Source organism: Microtus oregoni, unplaced genomic scaffold, assembly GCF_018167655.1.
Source record: "Microtus oregoni isolate MIOR12 unplaced genomic scaffold, Mior012 000054F_ref0000373, whole genome shotgun sequence".
Classification (NCBI taxonomy): domain Eukaryota; kingdom Metazoa; phylum Chordata; class Mammalia; order Rodentia; family Cricetidae; genus Microtus; species Microtus oregoni.
This window is the reverse complement of record NW_024543830.1, coordinates 10,587,182-10,610,300: the sequence shown is the minus strand read 5'-3', so window position 1 is coordinate 10,610,300 and position 23,119 is coordinate 10,587,182. Positions and strand designations below refer to the sequence as shown.

General features: G+C 46.1%; 2 protein-coding genes across 2 annotated transcripts in view; both read right to left on the bottom strand.

Moving 5' to 3' along the window:
* Nucleotides 1-3,642: 3,642 nt before the first annotated feature.
* Nucleotides 3,643-12,456, bottom strand: Bcas2 (BCAS2 pre-mRNA processing factor). Its single transcript, XM_041638299.1, has 7 exons — nucleotides 12,315-12,456; nucleotides 12,140-12,232; nucleotides 8,682-8,752; nucleotides 8,044-8,205; nucleotides 6,945-6,995; nucleotides 5,168-5,248; nucleotides 3,643-4,139 (listed from the first exon to the last, which is right to left on the bottom strand). The coding sequence occupies exons 1-7, from the start codon at nucleotides 12,405-12,407 to the stop codon at nucleotides 4,013-4,015; spliced, it is 678 nt and encodes a 225-aa protein (XP_041494233.1). The 5' UTR covers nucleotides 12,408-12,456; the 3' UTR covers nucleotides 3,643-4,012.
* A 1,392-nt stretch (nucleotides 12,457-13,848) lies between these two features.
* Nucleotides 13,849-23,119, bottom strand: part of Dennd2c (DENN domain containing 2C) — an 81,980-nt gene continuing 72,709 nt past the window's right edge. The window contains exons 14-19 of the mRNA XM_041638099.1: nucleotides 22,913-23,090; nucleotides 20,997-21,038; nucleotides 19,944-20,049; nucleotides 17,846-18,082; nucleotides 17,067-17,153; nucleotides 13,849-15,788 (exon numbers count right to left, since the gene is read on the bottom strand). Of these exons, the coding sequence (XP_041494033.1) occupies nucleotides 15,757-15,788; nucleotides 17,067-17,153; nucleotides 17,846-18,082; nucleotides 19,944-20,049; nucleotides 20,997-21,038; nucleotides 22,913-23,090 (682 nt within the window). The 3' untranslated portion in view covers nucleotides 13,849-15,756. The remainder of the gene's footprint in view (nucleotides 15,789-17,066; nucleotides 17,154-17,845; nucleotides 18,083-19,943; nucleotides 20,050-20,996; nucleotides 21,039-22,912; nucleotides 23,091-23,119) is intronic.

The following is a 23,119-nucleotide window of genomic DNA, read 5'->3' as shown; positions in this document are numbered from 1 at the left end:
TAGGTGTGGCGGACCTCTCGACCGGCGATGAAGAATGACCACCACACCAGGATTCCACTCAGATCACGCTTTTACTGGAGTGCCCTTGATTGACGGGGAGCATGGAATGAGGGGCGGGAAAACGAGGAACAGGGAGCAGACGGGAGAGGCAGCAGGAAGCGAAGGGGAGAGGCAGCAGGAAGCGAAGGGGCGGGGTGCCCTAAGGCAGCCGCTTAAATAGGGAATTGGCACACGGGTAGCCCTGTGATTGGCTGCCAACAACAGCTGACACCAGACCGCATCGGGATAGGCTCAAGGATCCTCATCCACTGCGCATGCGGGAAGCGGGTATGCGCAGCTCTCAAAGCCAAAGCCAAATATGGAGTTGTTTATAACCAACAAGACAGGATGTCGGCGCCATCTTGTAATGGCGATCCTGTCTGGCTCACTACAATTCCCCCTTATTGTTTGTAAGCAATGAGCGCAGGACTAACGTCATCCCAGTATGCTAATTTCAGTCTCCCCAAGTATGCTGTTTGTGGGAGTGGGTTCTTGGGTGTTTGGTCTCGTGTTCGTGGCGTTTGTGATGTTTATACTGGCCTGCTGTCTCTGGTTGCACTGCCGTAAGTCCGGCCGCAACCTCAGGGCGGGGAACAAAGTTGACGTTCCGAGAGAGGGGCGGAAGGCCCGCATTAAACACAAGAACAGTTTTTCAGATTCAGATTCAAAGGGAGGAAACTTGGAAAGGCCTGAAAGAAAAAAAGTAAGAGAAAAGGATCTCTAGCATTTGTGCACTCCTAGGTAGTATTTTTCAGCATGCTTTCTGGCCAAACTACAGGGTTTCCCAGTATTTCTGCTCCAGTGTGTTGTTCTTGATTCTTATTGAAAAAAAAAAAACGGCTTCAAAGAGTTGGAAACACCTGTAACACGGTTGCCTTGACTTTTGCCTACATTAGTCTGTTACCTTTATATCTCCACAAAGCTGCAGCAGTGGCCTTTGGTCCGGTTCCTAACAGTCCATATCCCCACCTGAAACTCCGTAATGATTGTTACACTGCTGGCTGTGTAAACCCTCATCAGGATTGCTCATGGAACTCGGCTTCCAGTGTTCTGATCCCTCTGATTGCTTTTCCAAATAGTCCCCGGTTCCTACTGCGTTTGAGCCGTGCAATAAGGAAACCATCAGAATGGGCACTCCACGATCAGGGGTAGGTTTTTATTGTAGATAAGAGAGAATGGCCAGAGGCATCTGGAAGCGTCCAGAGCAGAGAAACAGACTAGAGGTGGCCAGGGCCAGGAAAGCAGGGTGTGGAAAAATCAGGAGGGTGAGGGGAGGGAAGCTGGAGGGAGTTTAGGGTGGAGGAGGTAGGTGGTGAGAGGGTCAGGACAGGGTTTGATGTGTGTAACAAGTATGCATGAATAGGGGACTGAGGGTACCGGGGGGGCCAGCATGGACTTTGACATGCAACCTCAGGTATATGTCATGAAGAGCCTGATGTCCCTTCTGCCAGAGGTAAGGGACATGACTTTTTCTCCTCCCCCCAGCCTCCTCAGGAAGGGTTTCTCTTGCTGTCCTGGAACTCACAAAGATCCGCCTGCCTTTGCTTCCAAGTGCTGGGATTGAAGGCATGTGCCACCACAGTCCAGCAGAAACTATTTTTTTTTTTTTTTTTGCTAAACCTGTTTCACAAATTACTGAGGAACGCTGCCTTTTACCTAACTGCCAGAAACCCTTCTACAGTCCAGCTTGAGCTAAGTCAAGGCTGTCTTCTGAACATATGCACTGCTTGTAGAGTTTGGGGAATCAGTTTCCTTTGGCCCTGACACCATCACAAATCAACTCCAGGGCCTGAACAGTCCTTGTGAAGGAGTCACTGCCACCTCAGCCATCGCTTTCTAGGTGCCACACGGACAAGTCAGGCTGACATCAAAAATGAATTAAAACATTGGCTGATAAAGAAAACGCTTAGGTCCTCTGCTCTTCCCCATTCCAGACAGCATTTTCTTGTGCAGTCCAGCCTAGTCCCTAAAACACGATGGTTATGGTCGGGGTGACTGGATTTGACTGTACTGGGCACACCTAGTTATCAGGGCTGCCTTCGACTCGAGGCAAAGTGGATATTGTTTGCCATCAATGACCCCTTCATTGACTACAAATACATGGTGTACACGTTCCAGTACAATTCTACCCATGGCAAATCCCGTAGCAGTCGAAGTTCAGAATGGGAAGCCTGACATCGACGAAAAGACCAGCTCCATCTTCCAGCAGTGATGCCACCGCAAATGCTGATTGTGTTGTGGGGTCTACTGGCATCTATCTGTACCACCATGGAGAACAAGGCCCACTTGAAGGGCGGAGCTTCAAGTGGCACTTCTGCCCCTCATGCTTGTAACGGGTGTGAACCGTAAGTAGGACAATTAACTGAGTCTCAGCAAGGTCCCTTGCACCACTAACTGCTTAACTCCCCCCCCCCCCCCCCCCGCCACGAAGGTCATCTCTAACAGATTTAGCACCAAGAAGGGACTTACGACTACAGTTCATGCCATCACCACCACCCAGTGTACTGCAGATGGCCTCTGGGAAACACAGGGCTGCCTGAAACATCCCTGCACCCGCTGACAAAAAGGCTGTGGGCATGGTCATCCCTGACCTACCTGGGAAACTCATTAGTATCGCCTTCCGTGTTCCTACCCGTGTCCACTGTGGCTCTGACACAGCACCTGAAGTTGCCAAGCGTGACAAGGTGGTGAAACATGACAAGGGCATCCAGGGTCATGCTGAGGAGCAGGCTGCCTGTGGCACCCTTAACAGCGATACCCACTTACACGCCTTTTTTGTTGTTTTGCTTGAGACAGAGTTTCTCTGTGCAGCTCTGGTTGTACTGGACCTCCCTTTCTAGATCAGGCTGGCCTCTGACTCAGAGATCCACCTGCCTCTGCCTAACAGTTGTTATGTCGGAGGTACTTAGACCTTGAAGAAATCATAGCAGAGAACAGGGGCTGTTTTCTATGATTCCGAGTAGTTTTTCTGAAGTTTTCCATTCACTGCATGACTGGTCACAGCTGTCCTGGCACACCTGGAGCGTCTTGCATGTTGGGCACTGCGAACACTACACAGTAAGGACTGAAGTTGCAGGAGTGTGATGTTTTTCTTTAGAGAACATACAGATCTAAATGGCTTCAGTATGAGGAACGTGTCTTACAATCAGTAAGTACACCTCTGAAGGGGCTGGAGGTTCAGTCCATCAGAGGCCGGCTTCCCTTCTGCTGCCTGGATTACTCTGGAGGGACCCTCTTTCCCTGATGGTCAGCGCATCACAGAACACCAGCGGCTGGATTACTCTGGAGTGACCTCTTTCTCTGAAGGTCAGTGCATCACAGAACACCAGCGGCTGGGGCTGCATCACTTCAGCAGCATCATCAAGCTCACTTCCTGGTGTGACATTGACTAAGGCTGTGCATCAGGGTGGTGCGCCTCGTGGCCTACACGGTCTTCAAGGAGGAGTCTGAAACCCTGAACTACACACCACAGCAAGGAGAGAGAGGAAGACAGAGGCCATCGGTTGCTGAGAAGGTCCTGTCCCAACTCATTCCCTAACACCAAGCATGTCCTGTTTCTATTGTAGAACCCCACACTCATGAGAACCATCAATACAGTTCACTGTACCCACCCACAAAAATGCTTACAACGGTACTTTATTCAACAAAAACACACACTCAAAGTGCCCAGTTTCCCGAGCACTTTGGAAGCCTTAAATAAAGCTTCGTTACAAAATCTGAAGCCTTAAAAGAAGGATTTCTGCTATAAAATAGGACAAGATCATTCTAAAGTCATGCTCACTTTGAAAACTCAGATTTTTATAGCTAAAAAAATAGCAACGTGTGGCAAACCTTTATTTTGCTAAGACATACACATATGAAGCAACACAACAGCACACACAACCCAGGCTCTAAACACCTAAGCACGACAGTGGCTTTGAGCAAGTCCACAGGCCTCAGGTTTGCAGGGGCCTCTTCTCCCTTTCGCCCAAGGTTAGAAGTCTTGGCGGATGTTCTCCTTGTTTGCCTCCCCATGCTGCTGCTTGATTTGATAGATCTCGTTCTCCAGCTGTACGATAGTCCGCTCAATCTCATAGTTCTTACTTACCAGGGATACCCAACTAGGAGAGTGAAAAAAAACAAAAGGAGAAGAAAAAAGGAAAAATAACTTCATGCAAAATTTCTTTCAGTTTATCTTAAACATATAGTTTCATTCAGGGCACTAACATTTTTAACTTTCTGTTTAAAAAAAGTGAAGCCCACTTATGGGAAAGCAGCAAAGAGACACAGGATGTCTCTGCATTATTTTTTATTATCATAAATGAATCTACAATTGTCTCATGACAATTTTTCCTCAGGAAATGGCAAAATAGGAAAGAATTAAGACAGAAGAGACAGGAAGGAGTAATGGAAGACAGTGTAAGACTAACAGAAAACAGGGCAGAGTCTCAGAAAATGGAGGACAAGATTCCAGAACTGAAGAAAAAATAAAACTCACAGACTGAAGGAGGTCACTATTTCCTGTCAATAATCTCAAGGGCAAATGTAAAAGTGCAAGCCTGAAGAAAAATATGGACGCCCCCTCCCTCCATGGCACTAAAGACGGGAAGAGGGACAAGGGGATGGTGTGGGTGAGGAAGGGGAACGGAGAAAAACAGAATGACATATAAACATCACAGGGTGTAGGGTATTTAATTTCTCTTTTTGGGGTTTCTCACTCTGTAGCCAAGGCTGGCCTTAAGCTCAAATCCTTCCTTAATTTCTCACATGTTGAGTAAGGTACTCATGGCCATACACAACTTAGTTAGGCCTTTCTATAAATGATATATGTAAGCATATGTAGAAGAATATTTTAAAAATAATATGCATTAGCAGGGAAAAACAAATTAAAGCACAAACAAGTTAGGCAAATTATGGGATTCCCCTTCCTACAAGAATACCGGCCTCAGGTTGGGGGCTGAGAACGCACCACTCAGCAGTAGCTCAGCCCTGTCTGCAGTCCTGGCTTCTCTGTATGGCCTTCCTCAGCAACCGCAGGCATACAAACAGCCTTTCTCTGATTCCCGCAGCACCCACGTGAATATTACTGTAATCTTAGCTCTTGCTCTTAGAACTAAACAACATAAGACACGGTGAATTATACACTCACTTTGACTCCATTTCTCTCAATTTAGATCCTGCTGTGAGCTGCATATTTTTTCGCTGCCAGTTTAAATCTTGAATATGTTTCCTGTAAAAATATTTTATACAACCCAATGACATTATAACATATGATAAAAACCAACAGAACAATACAGAAAGTATCTTTAAACTCTTTAGGGTTCACACACACAATTATAGGCTAATCCGAGAAACTAACTTTCTGTTAATTATTTTTCAATTACAAATTTCAGAAAATATGCTCATTGTGGGAGAAAACAAAATACCAACTAACTACAAACATGTATGTAGATTACAAACCCCCCTTCTGCGCACTTTCCCTGGCAATGGCTGAGCGAGTTTCAGTGCACTGCACTTCAAATGTCCTGTCTAACATTCACACCGAGTGCTGGGGGTGGAAGCTGGTCCAATACCGTGCCCAGAGGCGGACTTTACAGAGGGGTTTGGATTAGAGCGGGTTATCAGAACAGAATTCCAAAAACAGAACACTAGTGGCTTTAGAGACTGAAACACACACATGCAGCCACCTTGTCTCTTGTCATGTGATCCCCTGGACCAGGTTGGCGCATCTGTCCCTAACGGGGTTGTCAACAGATACACTTTTTCAGCCTCAGCTCTCCACAACTGTGAGCCAAAATAAAGACCTTCTCTTTCAGACTTACCTAGATTCTTTCCTGTATGTGCATGTGTGTGCAGTGTGTTACCCTGCACTTACCCAAGGTGTTCTTTCTAAGTTTGCAGATTTATGAGTTGTAGAACACAAACACGCTTTCAGGTTTCAAGCTTATTCTTACCTCCGCTTAGGTACAGCAAACTCAGTGCCAGATGCTGGCCCCAGTAGATCAGTTAGTACATATTAAATGGCTATCTGTTAAATGATCTACTGTCGAAAACCAAATCAACTTAAAAATATAAATCCAAAATGAAGACAATTTCTTGCACTTGTATGTGAAGCTCTATGCTACCCAGCCATTTGGTCCCGCCAATCCACAGTCTACCAGCCCTTTGACCAAAGAGCAGGCTCTCCGGTGCAGCACGTCTGGCTCTTCCTAACCCTTCTTTCCAACTATAAAGGAGCTTCGCAGCTCTGGTTGGAGGCCAGGCCAATTTCCCAGGCTTCCCTGCCAACTGTTCCACGTGACCCCTGCTGACCAGGTACCCTCAGGTACAAACCCCTTTAGACAGCATTGGGGCTACAGCTGTCTTCCACACTTCTGGCTCAATCTATGAACTGTTCAAGGGATTCCCAACCCACTGCTCATAAAACAGCAAACATCAAGAAAGTCTAGCCCGAGCTTCCCTTCAATACCCACGACATATAATATAAACTTTGACCTTTGCTGCTCCTGCTAGCTATCTACCATTTAGAATTCATGAATTTCTATTTCTTTCTTTTTTTAAAAAAAGATTTATTTATTATGTACACAGTATTCAGCCTCCATGCCTGCAGGCCAGAAGAGGGCACCAGACCTCTTTACAGATGGTTGTGAGCCACCATGTGGTTGCTGGGAATTGAACTCAGGACCTTTGGAAGAGCAGTCAGTCAGTGCTCTTAACCTCTGAGCCATCTCTCCAGCCCCCTGAATTTCTATTTCTTAAAGGTAATTATTCTACACACCCTGACAGCAATACACAATTAAAAACTAACTGCTTAACCAAAGTGGATTAGCTATTTACTTTTACAGGACTATATGTAGTCTTAGTGGTTTTCCCCCCCCGCTCTATCAGGGCTCATCTAAATCTCACTCAAATAAAAAAAAACTTACCTTAACTTTTGAAGTTCTTTCTGTGCATGTTCAATCATATGAACGAGGTTTCTAAGGAAGGAAGAGCACATACACTCTGAAATCTGGTAACACCAACGAAAACTAAACTACCTATTTTTATTATTCAAAGTCAGGTTTTTCTGCTAAAAATACTACATCCTGGGATCTCCGTGTCTAGTATGTTAGATAATTCATAAATAAAGCTTGTTTAACGCAACGCATCACTGACAGCTTGATTCTGGATACTGATGTTAGTAACAAAAGTCAGGGTTTCTCTGTGTAGCCCTGACTGTCCTGGAACTCACTCTATAGACTCAGAGGTACGCCTGCCTCTGCCTCTCAAGCGCTGAGATTAAAGGAGTGTGCCACCACCACCCACAGTGGTTCTTCTTAAATTCTCAGGACTTGTGTTTTGGAGGGGGTGTCCCACTAAGCGGATCAGGATGGCCCTGAACTCCTGCACTTGGAGAAACCCTCTTGCCTCAGCCTCTGTTCCAGACTGGCCTCAAACTCTTAAGATCTGCCTGCCTGTCTCCCAAATTCTGGGATTAAAGGTGTGCACCACTACCATCTGGCTTTTTTTTTTTTTTAAGGCAAGACTTTATTTTATAGCCCAAGCTGGCTGGGAACTCATGGTGATCCCCCTATCTCAGCCTCCTGAGCATTGCTGGACTACAGGTGAGGGACCATCCTGACCAGGACTTTAAAGAACACGACACATAGATATAAAAATCAGACTGCATTGTATGGTACTGTCAATCACCCTCCGAGCTCATTTTCTTATACCATCAGTGAACAGGGTTAGTTATGTGAACGAGGCTAGCCCTAGTGAACTGAGATAGGACTCCAGCATCTCACTGTTGTAGTTCGACACATCCCAAGTCAAATCTAGCATAACTGTTGTTGCTGTTATTCTGGATCCAGGGTTGTGCTATATAAGCCTAGGATAGCCTCAAACTCAATATATAAACCAGACAGGCCCCGACTTTGTGGTAGTCCCCCACCTCAGCTTTCTAAGTGCTGGGAAGTACTTAGAATGTGTGTGCACAGCACACTTATGAAAAGACACTGAAAACTCAGGAGAACCAATGCGTCTTACTCATTGTACACCTTCCAGGCGTTACACCCGTGCTGTGACATCAGCTCCAGATTCTCGATTCGAACTGCCTGGTGCTCTAACTGGGCCATGGAATTGTTTACACACTCTTGCCAGGCAGTGATGTCATTTTTTTGACCCGAGGAAGGGGCTGGAAGTTCATATCTGAAATTATACAACAAATAAATAAACCAGCATATCTTGCCAAGCCTTTAATCACTCCTTCCACTAGAGTCCTCATGGATATACACCTGCTACATAAAGACAAAGAAACCAATTACCAGTCCCTACCCACACATGAACAAGTGACTGAGGCAGTAAAGAAACCCATTACCCTAGAAACTAATTTACAAATAAAACGCAGCTGCATATTGTAACAAAGAGATTTCCATAAATATGAACTAGTTAAATAACCTAAAACGTCTCGGAGACTCTGATGTCTCTCATCCCTGCTTGTCACCATGACCCATCTTGGGTAAAGTCTGTTAGCTTTTTAAAAAGTTGCTAAAAATATATTTGCTAACACATTTTGGTTTAAAAAGGTGGTAGTCATGTTTACAGCACACAACACTATCTTCTACCCTCACTGCCTACTCAGCTGGACCCCTCCCAACCTCAGCCACCTTCCTCACCTCACTCACCGTTTCATGCTGAGTAATTCGATTGGTTGTCGGGCAGCCAGTCTCTCGAATTCATTTCTCATTATGTCCGTCTGGTGCACAAACAACAAAGAATCAGGCCAGGATCGTGCTGAAGATAATGTTTACTGAGACTCGATACTTTAATTTTAATGGATCCTTTTGCTTCTCTCAATTACTACCCCTCCCTTCTTTTAACTAAGTTTTTTTTTTTAAATATTTATTTATTTATTATGTTCTGTCTGTATGCCTGCAGGCCAGAAGAGGGCGCCAGACCTTATTACAGATGGTTGTGAGCCACCATGTGGTTGCTGGGAATTGAACTCAGGACCTTTGGAAGAGCAGTCAGTGCTCTTAACCTCTGAGCCATCTCTCCAGCCCTAACTAAGTTTTTTTTGAGACAGGGTTTCTCTATATAACCCTGGCTATCCTGGAACTCACTCTGTAGACCAGGCTGACCTCGAATTCACAAAGACCCGCCTGTCCCTGCCTCCCTAGTGCTGGGATTAAAGGTGTGCGCCACCAGCACTCGGCCTCCCCACCTGTTTTTAAAGAATAGCAATATTTGCACACAAGTATACCACTGCCTACCTGCTAGGTGGTCTGGGACTTGTGCCCTGACATTCCTTTACCTGAAGAACCCTTGCCAGTTCTCACCACTGAATTCATAGCAGCGCAGATCACAGCCCTTCTGTTGGCACTAGGCATAAGTGCAGGAGTAGCCATGGACTGACGACTTCCCTAACTATTTACCATCGGCTTTCCTCGCAGTTCACCCAGATTTCCAACAGGTAGCTCAGACCATCCTCACCCTTCAGGGTCAGATAAGACTCGCTGGCCACTGCAGCACTATAAAATCGGAGTGGTTAGATTTACTAATAGCAGAGAGAGGGGGTCTTTGTCTCTCTCTTGGGGAAGAATGTGGCTTGCAGAGAGAGGGGGGTCTTTGTCTCTCTTGGGGAAGAATGTGGCTTCTATGTTAACCAATCAAGTATAGATGGTAAAGGATAAAATACAACAACTTCAGACAGACCTTCAAAAACATAAGGAACAGTTTGCTGCCTCTGGCCAGAGTCACTGACAGTGCAGTAAAGATCTGGGTACCACCCTTCAGAACTCCTCTTCTCCCTCTGTTCTTAATCCTACTAAATCTGCCAAATGTTTCAGGAAGCCCCTGGTGCCATGGGGTCTGACATAGTGTAAATCCCACATGCTCCAGTTTAAAACAGCAGCTTCAAGCGTATGGTGGGTGGAGGGGGGGGGGGGGCGGCGCACGCCTTTAATCCCAGCACTGGGGAGGCAGAGAAAGGTGGATCTTTGCAAGTTCAAGGCCAGCCTGGTCTACAGAGCTAGTTCCAGGACTGGCTCCTTAGCTACTGAGAAACCCTGTCTCAAAAAACAAAACAAACAAAAAAGAAACCCAGCAGCTTCAACAAAATCACACGATGCAACATGTACCAGCACTGCTAGGATCCTGGATCTGGGACTTGATTTCTGAACTAGCCACACTAGTTATAAGACCTCCATGAGGGGTCACAGCACATTTAAGGACCTGAGTTCTAGACGAGGAAGGTATCACAACTACCTAAGTGCAGGGAGTCGTCTCTCTCTCAGCCATTAATTAACGTATGACAGCCACCCAGCTTCCATCGCATCTCTGTGTAGTCCTAGCTGTCCTGGAACTCGCTCTGTAGACCAGGCTGGCCTCAAACTCAGAGATCTGCCTGCCTCTGTTTCTTGAGTGCTGGGACTAAAAGTGTGCAATACATTCTGTTCAGCGTGCATAGACATCACTTCTATGAAGAGTAGATGCTTCAAAATACAGACACAGGTAAGCAACTCTCTGATAGGAGTCCAGTAGTCTAGGGAGCAACAAGAATCCATGTGTGTAAGCCGGGCAGTGGTGCACGCCTTTAATCCCAGTGCTCGAGAGGCAGAGAGGTAGGTGGATCTGTGTGTTCGAGGCCAGCCTGGTCTACAGAGCTAGTTCCAGGATGGCTAGGGCTGTTACACAGAGAAACCCTATGTTGAAGCACACACACACACACAAAGGAAAATAATTTATACATACAATTACAACAAATTAAAAAGTTTTTTGTTTTTTTTTAACGACAGGTGCACACCTTTAATCCCAATACGTAGTAGGTAGGGGCAGGAGGATCTCTGTGAGTTTGAGGCCAGCCTGGTTTATAAAGGGAGTTCCAGGACAGCCAGCTTATCACAAAGAAACCATGTGTGCATGTATGTGTGTGTGTGTGTGTGTGTGTGTGTGTGTGTATGTTCCAAAAAACCCCAATTACCAGAGTGAAGAGACCTTACAGAATAAACGTCTTTGCCAGCTATTCATCTCACAGGGGATTAATATCCACAATCTATAGAGACTAGGAAAAACCTAAACATCAAAGGACAAGTACCACAGTAAGCAGACAGGCAAATCAGCCAAACAGTTATCAGAAAATGCAAATCAAAACTACATCAAATCTGGGAGTGGCGGTCATGCCTTTAATCCCAGCAGTTGGAGGTACAGATAAGAGATTGGCAATTCACGGTTACCCCAGGGTACAAACTGAGTTCAGTGCCACTTTGAGCTACTTGAGACTGTGTCTAAACACACACACACACTTCTACATTAAGAGCTGGATGTGGTGCCTGTAATTACAACACCCACAAACCTGAAGCAGAAAGATTATTTCAAGTTCAAAGCTGACCTGTCCTAGTGAATTCCAGAAGCTTGAGCTACAGCCTTGAAAACACCAAAGTTAACTGACAGAAGAATAAAAATGAAGTTATGTAATTCATAGGACTGTTTTCTGAGCTAAGGAAGACAGTCCAATACACCATTAGCAACTATTAAGAAAGGACTAAATTAACCAGAACACTAATTATAAAGGCAGGAATCACGCTGCATTTGAAAAGGGTAGAAAGTTTGTAACTGATATGTGATTAGGAGCTAAGTGGCATTTTGGTTGCACCTGTCGCATTTAAAATGGTCTGCAGTTCAACATGTTTGTTAGGGATTCACACACCCGCTAAATACCCGAGTTTTGGTACACAAATCTCCCTCCAGTGGCTGCAAAGAGTACAAGTAGTTAAGATTGTAAATACTAAAATCCCGTGATTCCTACCTGTTTGGAGTGGACCTTAGACAATAAAGGGGAAAGGATGCTTTTGTGAAATTTACTAGGGGCTCTACTAAAAATAAAAAACCCAAAGTATTTTTTTTTTAAAACAAGTCTGTAGAGAGAAACCAATAAAGTATTTCTGGGGTTAATGTAATATGAACCCTGCGGAAAGCTCATCTGGCTATTTTGAACCAACTGATCCCTACATGACATGCAAAATGAGCATCAAGCAGCAGTAAACCTGGAAGATGTCCATTTCACACAGCTAAAGCCCTCAATCCGAAATCTAAGTCGGCAGGAAGCCTGGTCGGGGCGCGGGGCTCAGGACACCGCACTTACTTCAAAGGCGGAGTAATCCGGGGCTGTCAGGTAGCTCAGGTAGTTCTTGGTCGGGCGGTACCTGCGCGTCTCCTCCTCCACCAGGGCCGCAGCCTAAGAACGAGAAGAGGCCGGGGTCGCGGCGGGAAAGGGCAGCGTGCCTCGGGCGGCCTCGCCGCACACCCCCCGCACTCACCGCTTCCCGCACGCCGGGCGCCTCGTAGCCTTGGTCAAAGTACGGCAGCGCATCCACCACCACCTCCCCGGCTACCAAGCCCGTGCCCGCCATTGCGCGGCACTGGTCTGCACGAGCGCCGCCTGAGTCTGCGCAGGCTCAGTTCCGTTCCACGGCGCCTGCGCGCCTGGAGCTGACGTCATACACGTCGCAGACTCTTCTATGCGGGCGCGTGCACATTTGCAAATTCTGTAGCCAGCTCTCACCCACTGACGTTCTTGCAGGCCTGGCACCTTGCCTGTCTTTCCGTGGGTCCCGCGTATGTGTGTGTGTGTGTGTTTCTGAAGCTCCGACGACAATTTTATTAAGAGTTTAAGAGAAAAACAATAGGTCAGGTATGAGGCAAGACATGGGGGAGAGGGAGAGAAAGCCAAGTCTTCCGAGTTAGGCATGGAGGTTAGCCGTGCAGGTCAGACTAGCAGCCACATAGCAGAAGAGAGAGGGATTTAAGAGCGAGAAAGCAAGAAACATTCGGGGCGTGGGGACTTTATAAGAGGCGGTCGCTAGACTTGACTAAAAGAGAGAAACATATTTCCCACACCATTTAATTCCCTTCTAAACTGACATAATATTGAGCTTCTAGCATTCTTTGCTTTATCCTCATTTCGCAGGCCCTTTAAGAATGTTCTTTTACAGACACTAGAAATGGGAGCCTGTTTCCAATGAAAATGAGTCTTCAGATCTAACCACCTTTTTTAAGAAGCTGGGGGTGCGATTCAGTGGTAGAGCCGCATTTCAATCCCCAGCGCTGCAAACACCTCTTCCCTTCCAGGACTGGAATTACATCTACAGGATGCCTCGTTTAAAAAGCTGTCATGTTTTTTTGTCTTTAGGCCTATGTAAAACCCAATCATTTGCCTTTAGAATTTGTGGTAATAGTGCTCCTCCTTGGCTCCCAAGCCCTTGGCTTATAGCTGGCATATATTCTCTGTTCAGTATCTCCCAGATGAAGAGGTAATGCAAAAAATTGATGTGGGACTATATTTCCTGCCTAATGTGCATTCAACCAAGGCTCGTTTGTTAAGGGCTTTGGGAAAGTTGCTCTCAGCTATAAGCCTGGTTAGGCTAAGGTGGATAGAGGATGTGAATGTGCGGCCTATAGGTTTAAGTGAAAGCGCTTCCCAACTTGTTGGATGCGACCTGGCTCTCCTAGGCTTAGGTGTGTGAACACTCGGTCCCCAGTTGGTGGCGCTGTTGCGGTGGTTTAGGAGGCGCAGCCTGGCAGAGGCCAGTCAGCCACTAGGGGTGGGAGAGTTTAAAGCCTCACTCTGCTTCCAAATCGCTGTTTGGAGACTTGAGCTCTCAGCTCCCCACCCCTGCCTCCATGCCTTTGGCTTGGCGCCATGCTTCCTCACCACGATGGGCTCTTCTCCCGCGGACCTGTCAGTCAAACAAGCTTTCTTCCAGTTGCTTGTTTTATCACTGCAGCAGGAACGTAACTAATACACGTCTCAAGTGGATTTATTTTAAATTCTCCAGGAGATCAGTGGGACTTTTAAAATGTCTTTATTCATTAAAAGATCTGTAAACATTTGATAGAAATCTTGAACAATTCTTTTTACAAACATGTCCAATATTCACAACATTTTACAAAAACAAAACACGACAAACTCAAGGAAAGGAAGCAGCTTTAGATTGTAAGATTCTCGTCCCCAAGGCACAGTCAAGACCAACCACAGCAAACACTCCTATTCCCATCTCATAAACAACCAATGGCTCCTTCAGGACTGGAGTGTGAGAAGAGACACCAACATTTAAAGACACAGGCCCAGTTCTTTCCCTGGACCCACACTTAGGAATCATACTGCACGGCACCAGCCTGCCTGCATTCATTCAGACACGCGTGGATGGGTAGTAGTGACAGGACTGGACAGTCAGTCCTATCCTAGCCCAATGTACAGCACTTTAGCCTGAGTGAATCTTTTCCATTCTAGGGAACGCCGTTAGCAAAGCCCAAGGAAAACAACTGACATTTGCCACAACAATTATCATCTATCAATGAAAACCGCGCCTTCATTGACAAACTCCTTTTTCCCAGGCACTAGTCACACTTTAGATTTTCAGCATCTGGATGATGAAGAGGTATAGGCTTAGGAAATACTGAGTCTAATTAGAACAAAAACTTACAACGACGTAAGAATAATCAGTGGGGCGGAGCACACAGCAAGCCCTGGGTTCTATTCCCAGCACCAAAGACAGACACAGAACAGTGTCTCATGAAGACACCCAGAGCTTGAAGTCTCAACGAAGCTTAGAGACCGCTCTGGGATACTCCATGGAGAACTTTAAACATTGCTATAACACTAAAGAGCCCCAGCTTCCATCTGTAGGACTCACTAGCTTTCTCTGTGTTCGTCAGTCAACTGTTTTGGCTTAGCTCTGTCTGAAGCGCATAACTGGCCAAATCACTTAACCTTTTGGAACTCCAGTTTCTTGCAAAATATCACGAAGCTGATGGAAGACTTGAATAAAATGACATATGGAAATGTACCACAGTGCAGCAAATTGTGAACACCAGAAGCCAACAACAGGTAGCTTACGTCCTCGAAGGGACATCTTCACATTGGCTCTATTCCGCACAGCGTAAGAATGCTGACAGGCGAGAGGCGAGCTACTCTGCAGGACATATGGTGATGAGGACCAGCATGGGGTCTACCTTTTTTAAGGTACTAACATGAGTGAAATTCTCTTAAGATAGGCCATGGGACAAAAGGGGGTTATCAACAGAGGGAACACTGGAATCTGAAAGTCCAAGCAGCCCCTGTTAAAGCAGCTCGATGTTCTCCTGCCGAGAACCGCGTAAGGTGTACCCAGTGTTCTCCATCCCCACAAAGTCTCTCTAGCGCCTGGAACTCAGCATTTTCTCTTAGTCTCATCTTTGCATTGTTCTAAACAATGCAGCACCAAGTCTTTCCAAGTATTTTTCTTGTACGGAACGACTGCTTTCATAGACTAAGAACAAATGAGCTTCTTGTAGCCACCAATAACTAAAGAGAAACACCACAGTAAAAATAATTTGGCTAGGCATGGTGATACTTGCCTTTAATCCCAGCACTTGGGAGTCAGGGGAAGGCAGATCTCTGTGAGTTTGAGGCCAGTCTGGTCTATAGAGTGAGTTCCAGGACACCCAGGGCTACATAGAGACCCTGTCTCAGAAAACAAAACCAACCAACCAACCAGCCAACCAACCAACCAACCAACCAACCAAACGAAAAGTTCCCAAATTAGAAGCAGAAGAGAGCACACTGGCTCTCAGGTTGGTCTGCAGCAACAGGAGAGTCCTCCTCTGACAGCCTTTCTCCTTCCACCATCTTAAGGACTCTCCAGGACTCTTCAGTGCGTCCAGACCCCTGGAGACATGCTGTCTTTGGCACTTTCCATTGTGTTTAGAATGAAGACACATTCACTTCTTGTGGAGAAATCTCATTTTGCTTCCTGGAAGGAGGAGAAGAGAGTGAGTACCTCGTTTGATCTTCACCCGTTGTACATCTGAGGCAAGAGACTAACAAGCTGGCCACTCAGAACCACTCACGAGCTCAGTGGCCTTGTCAAGCACTGTGGTGGGGAGAAGTGTCCCCCAAATCCTACATGTAAAAGCTTGGAAATGGAACCTGAAGGAGGTGCGACCCAGAGGGGGGACGGCTGGTCATGAGTGTTCCCTTGTAGGTACTCAGCCCTTTCCCATCACTGCTTCCTAGCAGCCATGACACAAACAGCTTCTTCTACCTTCTTCTACCCACGTCTCGCCATAATGTATTACCATGCCACAGGCCCAAAAGCATCAGGGTCAATCAGCTATGGGCTGAAACTCCCCTAACCAGGACTCAAATAAGCCTCCAGAGGCCAAGGCCTCGTTCTTAACCACCTTCTGTTTCTGTTGTACTAATGGAGAGCTATCAGCTGATGTGTTTAGCCACTAAAAAACCCGTGAGTGTCTAATTGCAGAGGGGGAAAAGAACTCAAGACATAATCTAATACAAGTGGTTTTCAGCTCGAACTGTAGTTTCAAATTACCTGGCCTGCTCTCTGGAGATTTCTCAGAGCTCAAGGGAAACTTTTTTTTAAAGTCCCTAAAGATTATCATCTGATCGAATCTAGCCCCAAGGCACAGATGAAATCATAGCCTGCGGCGTTTGCCTGTGGTCCCTCAGCTATTTAGGGACAGGGTCTAACCAGAGGCACACATGCCGAAGCTCGAAGCTGGGGAGTATGATACCATTGTTTGGATGGACACACCGCTGTTCTCATGTCGTACTGGAATTTAAACATCATAAGGAAATGCAAAATCAGAGTAAGGCATTCTCTCTGCTTCCCAGTCCCCCAGATCAGGTATTTTATAAATCAGGGGTCGATGGACACCCTAAAATTATATGTAAAATTTATCTGTAAAAATTTTTCTGCTAAATAGGACCACTTTTAAAAAGCATGCCCAAAGGATGTAACCTAGAACAGCTTCGTGATCATGAAATGGAAAGTTTTACCATAAGGTTAGTTAGGGGCTTCGCTAAGGGAGACAGCCCAGGCCCACCCTGCTGGGGAATCCCCAGCATTTGAGGTGACCGGCTTTCTGAGACATTAGGACCCAGGGTCACAGTGTCCAGTCAGTCAGCTAGAGGTTGCATTGCCGATTGATTATGAGTCTTCAGGATGAGGTTTGTTTACTGCAAAGGTCTTGTACAGTCGTTTATCTTACAGGAGAACAAAGCAACTCACCAAGACTCCGCAAAATTCTATTCACCCCACTGGGTTCTGACTCGGGAATTGTTTCCAAATACTGGAGAGCCCGGACTTCAAATAAACCTATAAAGAAGGCATAGTGGTGAGACTGTCCAACACTCCATCCTAAAAACCAATTCAATAAAACCTTTCTTTTCTTTTGCTTTTTTGGCAGTGCTGTGGGCAGACTCTGGCCTTTGCACACGCTAGGCATGTTCTACTCCTGAGCTATACCCCTTTTTACTTGTTTATTTACTTAATTTGTGTATGTTCATGCCTTTATGTAAGTGTATGGGGTTGGCATATGCACACATGTAGAGGTTAGAGGTCAGAGGTCAGGGAGTGGTATCTGTTCTCTTCTAACACATTGAGCCAGGGATGGAACTCAGGTTGCCTTTACCAGATGACCCATCTCCCTAGCCCTAATCTTGTTCTTACTACAGTGATGTACCAGTGTAGTTAAACAGTATTACAGATAATTCCTGTAGTAACTCAGATGTGCCCTTGTAAGTCTACATATATTCTTTTTTTAAGATTTATTTATTTATTATGTATACAACATTCTCCCTCCATGTATGCCCTCATTCCAGAAGAGGGCATCAGACCTCATCACAGATAGTTGTGAGCCACATGTGGTTGCTGGGAATTGAACTCAGGACCTCTGGAAGAGCAGTCGGTGCTCTTAACCTCTGAGCCATCTCTCCAGCCCTTGGAGATTAGTCAATCCTTCTAAGTATTCAGCAACTAAGAAGATACTGGTTTATGGTAGAACCCACCTTTAACTCCGCTTTGCCGAAGCTCCCGGTCCTGGACAAATCCTGCAAACATCTGTGTCTCCATGAAGAGATCTAGAAAGTGGCGAACACTCCGAGAAGTGTGGGACTTTCGGAATGGCTCCCTCAGGAAAACACGCTCCCCACGCTCTGTGACAGTCATGTTCAGAGAATAATGTCCTACGAGCTCCACAAAAAACCTCACAAATGCTTCAGACACCAGAGAATTGAGTGTCACATCTGTTTGAAAAGGAAAGAAATAAAGAATTTGTTTTGTGAACTGACAGTAGTTATGGAAGCCATGTCTAAAGAGCCAAGGACACCGAGGATAAACGTAGGAGCATGCATTTCTAGCTTGCTGCACAGCCCACGGCCTGAGCAAAGCAAATGGCTGCTGTCTTGACCTGTGCTTTCCTCCCGCAGTACGCTTACTGCACCTTGCAGCCTGGCTTCCACACTATGGTTTCAGGACTCATGCAAACGCAGCCTGTTTTCCTACTTGTCCGCTCCTCTCGCTTCTGTGCTGCCTCTGAGCCCTCTATCCTCCCCTCGCCTCCTGATTCCTGTCTTGTCTCTGTCACCGACAATTTGATTTTCTCTTGCACTCCCCCCTCCCGAGTGTGGTCCCCGGACCACTTCTCTTCACCAGTCTACGCCTTCAAAAGCTGATTGGCAGCCAGATCTGGTGGCTCACGTCTGTAATCCTCGCACTTGGGAGATGCAGTCAGGAGGGTCAGGAGTTCAAGACTATCCTTATAGCTATCCACTATAGAGCTATACAGTGAGCTTTGAGGCCAGTTTGGGCTGCATGAGATCCTGTCTCAAACAGCAGCAGCAGCAGCAGCAGCCAACAAACAAAGCCAGCTGGCACAGAGACAGAGCTGGCTATGCAATTCCAATCGTCATCTTCAGAGCAGTATTTCACCCTTTCCGCTCTCAGGCTGTCTATGGAGGCCATTATTTGGCTGTGTCATTATTCATTGCCTAATTTATAAAGTGCAGAAATTCCATTTGTCTAGAGGTTACCATATCCAGATCCTTTACAAAACTCGGTAGGCATCAGCCAATTAAAATAAGATATATCAGAACACAAACACACTATATTCTTCTACAAATCACTTGCAGCTTCAACTTTCTCACCTTCTACTGCACTATGACTTAATTTTAATAAAAATAATCTATTGAGTATTAAGTGCATGTCAGGCACTACACCAAGCACTCTTACAAAGACAACAAATAATCAGACATGCTTCCATTGCTCTCTGTCTGCCTGTCCGTCCATCCATACATTTCGACCAGCACACACACCTCTCGCTTTAGGATCTTTTATGTAGGCTGGTCTCAAACTTAGGTTCTCTTACTACCTCCTGGTGCTGAGACTACAAGAATGAACTACTGTGCCTGGGGAAATAATACTTGAGTTTTTTGTTTTTTTTAAAGACGCGGTCTTTCCGGGCTGGCCTGGAACTCACTATGTAGACCACCTCAGAATGCTGGAATTAAAGGCCCAGGTTACACACCCTGCCTCAAACCAGTGCTTTACAGCCCCTGTAGGCCTCTTCCTTCCACCATGTTCCCACCAGGAAACAGCTTTGGTTTCCCCTCTAAAATGTTGATGATGGCACTGCTTTTCGTTGCTTTGGTTTTTGAGACAGAATCTCATTATGTAGTCTTTGCTGGCCTGGCACTGTGTAGACCAGGTTGGCCTTGAACTCATAAGAATCCAAAGGCTCTGCCTTCTAAGTGCCAAGAATAAAGGCAAGTATCACCGTGACCACTGACACCTACTTTATATAGAGTCATGGGAAGGGAAGGGGAAAAGCCAGAAAATACTGGTAAGAAGGGGCCATTTTTTTTTAAGACAGGATGAAGAACTTAACTCAAAGAGACAGACCTATGGGGAGAAAGCAGTCTACAAATGTAACTTTCCAGTGGTCCTGTGGCGGAAGCGGGCAGACGGGATCAGTAAGGAAGGGCGTGAGAGTCTCGAGACCGCTCCTCTGGCACGCCCGCGAGGGCTCCTCTGGCACACCTGAGAGCCAGCCCGGATCTGCAGTGTGTGCAGTGCCTTCACCTCCCACCCTCAGCCCCAGTCTCACACCTTGTGAAAACTGCTGCTCCTGGGCCAAGACTTCATCTCGGTCTTCCAGAATCTGGACCAGGGCAGCTTGAAGTTTAGGCGGCAGGATTTCATCCTCGTCAGATACCTTGGGGGAAGCACACTGTGTGAGTCTTCGGCGAACACATACATGCACAGCTAGCAGCCCCCAGCCCACAGGGGCTCTGTGGAAACTCTGCCTGGACAGTCATTTGAGATTCTGTCACCTACACTGACTCAGAACACATGATGTTCACAGCGTACTGTAACTTTACTTTTAAATATTACGTGACACCTTATCAAACTCTCAGGGACTTTTTCTTTTTTACAAAATCTCTCATCTATAAGCTTAATGCTTTGTCTCCAACGCCATCCCCAATAAATGGCAGCTCAGATGTGAGAAGCCAACTGATCTAGAAGAGAAAGAGCTGGTTTCCACGCTTAGTTTCCACCCACAGAGCTGCTCTGAGACTCATCGCTGTCTCCCCTCTCCCCTGAGCATCCACTAGAAAGGACGATGTCTTCCTGCCCCAGGATGCCCCAGGATGCTGGTAAACCTTCTCTAAGGCACTACATAAATGCCCACTGCCCTCAGTCTCCGAGACTCTGCCTTGCTCCTCTTTAGATCCCAACTGCCTAACCGAGCACCTACTAACAACCTGGGCTAACTGCTCTTCTCTTCCTTCCGTGGCGCTGACTTGGACACGGCAGCTTGTGATCAGATGGGTACTCTTCCACTGAGCTGCATCCTCAGCCCAATACACTTAACTAACCTAGAGGCTTATATGTCAACCCTCCTGGAGTCGAAGGGATGGTTACTTCTTTTGGGAATAACATTTATGCTGTTTCCTCCTTTGGGGTGGACACCTATAAGCGCAAGCCAAAGTTTTCAGGCCAATCTTGTATGGCTAGCTACAGTGTCAACTCAGAGATGGGTATGAACCAGAAATCCTTTCTGAGTCATTTCTCTAAGCACTTTCGCCTCTTTTCTGTCTAATTGCCTACAGAGACACCGATACTCCCAAGCACTATGTTAGCATCTCCTTTGTCACTCACCTCTTGCAGGAACTTGTCCGCACAGAGATCAACGATCAGCACCTGAGAAATAAAGGAGACGGGCAGGTTCAACCAGAGACATCCACAGACACACCAGGCGCTGCTGCACCGGGATGGGCCATGGGAATAGTTTCCAACAAAATCAACTAAAAGTCGCGGTCAATTTAAAAGTTACTCCACGAAAACAACAAATGAGTTGGAAAAAGAAAAGGATATGCACAATTATATATTACACAGCTCGCCCGGTCCAGGTGGAGGAGCAGTGGGGAAATAGCCTTTCAACAAACGATACTGAAGAAGTGGGCAGCTACACAGAGGGAAAATCCCCAAACGATCTCTACACCATACTGTTTGCAAACAAATGAAGTTCTAGGTGGGGTCAGAAAAAAAGTCAAGTGCAGTGAGATAGCAGGAGGAAGTCTTCCTCTTCATTAAACTGATGTGAAAATGTGAGCGGCTCATGAAAATGCCAGTCACAAAAGAGAAGATTGGCATCTCAACCACATCACAATGAGCAACTCTCCTGCATTAAAAAGTGTCATTTTAGACTGGGTGTGGTGATGCTAGATACAATACTAGCAGTCTGGAGGCTGTGACAGGATGGTTGCCAAGCCCTAGCCCAGCCTGGAGGCGGAGTGAGACCCTGTATCAAACAAACACGTGACCTTCACCCTGAAACCCAACAACACCCACTCCCCCCAGAAAACCAGTTCAGAACATGGTTTTGGAAGACGAAAGGCCAAGCTTCAGGGATGGTGGTGTAGCCTAGTTGGCACTGGACAAGTCAGGTGTGCTGTCATATGCCTGGAGCTCCAGGACTGGGGAACAGCAGGTGAACAGCGAGAAGTTCAAACTCATCCAGGGCTACGAAGTGAGTCTGAGGCCAGTCTGCGCTTCCTGAGAGCCTCTTCCTCCAAAAAGGACCTCCAAAAAAAGACGCCCCTCCAAAATAAAAAATAGAACTAATAAAAAAAAAAAGGAGGCTTTTGGGTTGGGCTGTAGTTCAGGGTTACAGCATTCATCTAAGTAGGCACCCTGGATAGAATATGATTTATAATAGATGATATCCAATGGCCAATAAACACACCTCAAAAGCAACCAGGAAACACCAACTCGGCTACAGAGAGATACACACAGCTCCACAGCCATCTGTCTCGGCGGCTAAACCACACGAGCCGATGATGGAACTAGCATTCCTTGAAGAAGCTGGATTTTATTTTCTGAAGTGGAAGGTGTGTTCTTTCCAGCACTCAGAACTCGATCTGGAAGCGTATACTCCCAGAACTCAAGCTGCAGGGATCGAGTGTGATTGGATAAAAATATTCACAGCAGGATTACTGATAAAAACCTCAAGTTGGAGACAGCAAGGTAGAGGCAGGTGGAACTCCAAGTTCAAGGCCAGTCTGGTCTACAGAGCAAGTTCCAGGATAGCCAGGGTTACAGAGAGAAACCCTGTCTCAAAAAATAAAATAAAATAAAATAAAACCTCCTTTTTATACATAGATGGGTCCACCACTCACTACTGCAAAGAGAGCATTAGATGCAAACGTACCATGGAATTGCTTCCACTTTCAGAAAGATATAGAATATGACAGTGCAATAAATTGTCAATTATTGTATTCTTAAAATGTTTAGATTTATTTATTTTTATTTCATGTGTATGAGTGTTTTGCTCACACATCTGTCTGTATCAAGTGCACCCTGGAACTGGAGCTATGGGGAGTTGTGAATCACCGAGAGGGAACTGGGAATCGAACTGATCTTTTGCAAGAACAAAAGGTCTTAACCCCTAAGCCATTTCTGAAGCCTACATGATAACATTATATTCATAACACTTCTACTCCTCTTAAAAGACAGTTTGGTTTCCTTCCCCAGTGCTCTAGTATCGCCCAAAGGTACAATGTATTCCCTCTTACCTCTTCAATGGGAAGGTCCTGGAGGTGGGGTAAGGAACAAGACAAGATTCCAATAAGAAACGGAGTAGGGGAGCACACTATGTCAATCATGGACGCTGGTAACACGGGGATGTAGGTGTGCTGCCAAGTGAATGGGTACAGCGTAGCTACCACAGCGTGGCCACACTTTGACAGGGTGCTGGACAGAGTAAAAAGCACACAGAACCA

Bases quoted from the DNA above. Each gene is read 5' to 3' on its own strand.
- Bcas2 (XM_041638299.1), bottom strand. From the start codon at position 12,407: ATGGCGGGCACGGGCTTGGTAGCCGGGGAGGTGGTGGTGGATGCGCTG. The intron at 12,233-12,314 runs GTGAGTGCGGGG...TCTCGTTCTTAG, and splicing joins CGCCCGGCGTGCGGGAAGCG to GCTGCGGCCCTGGTGGAGGA. The intron at 5,249-6,944 runs GTAAGTTTTTTT...ATATTTTTACAG, and splicing joins AAAGAACTTCAAAAGTTAAG to GAAACATATTCAAGATTTAA.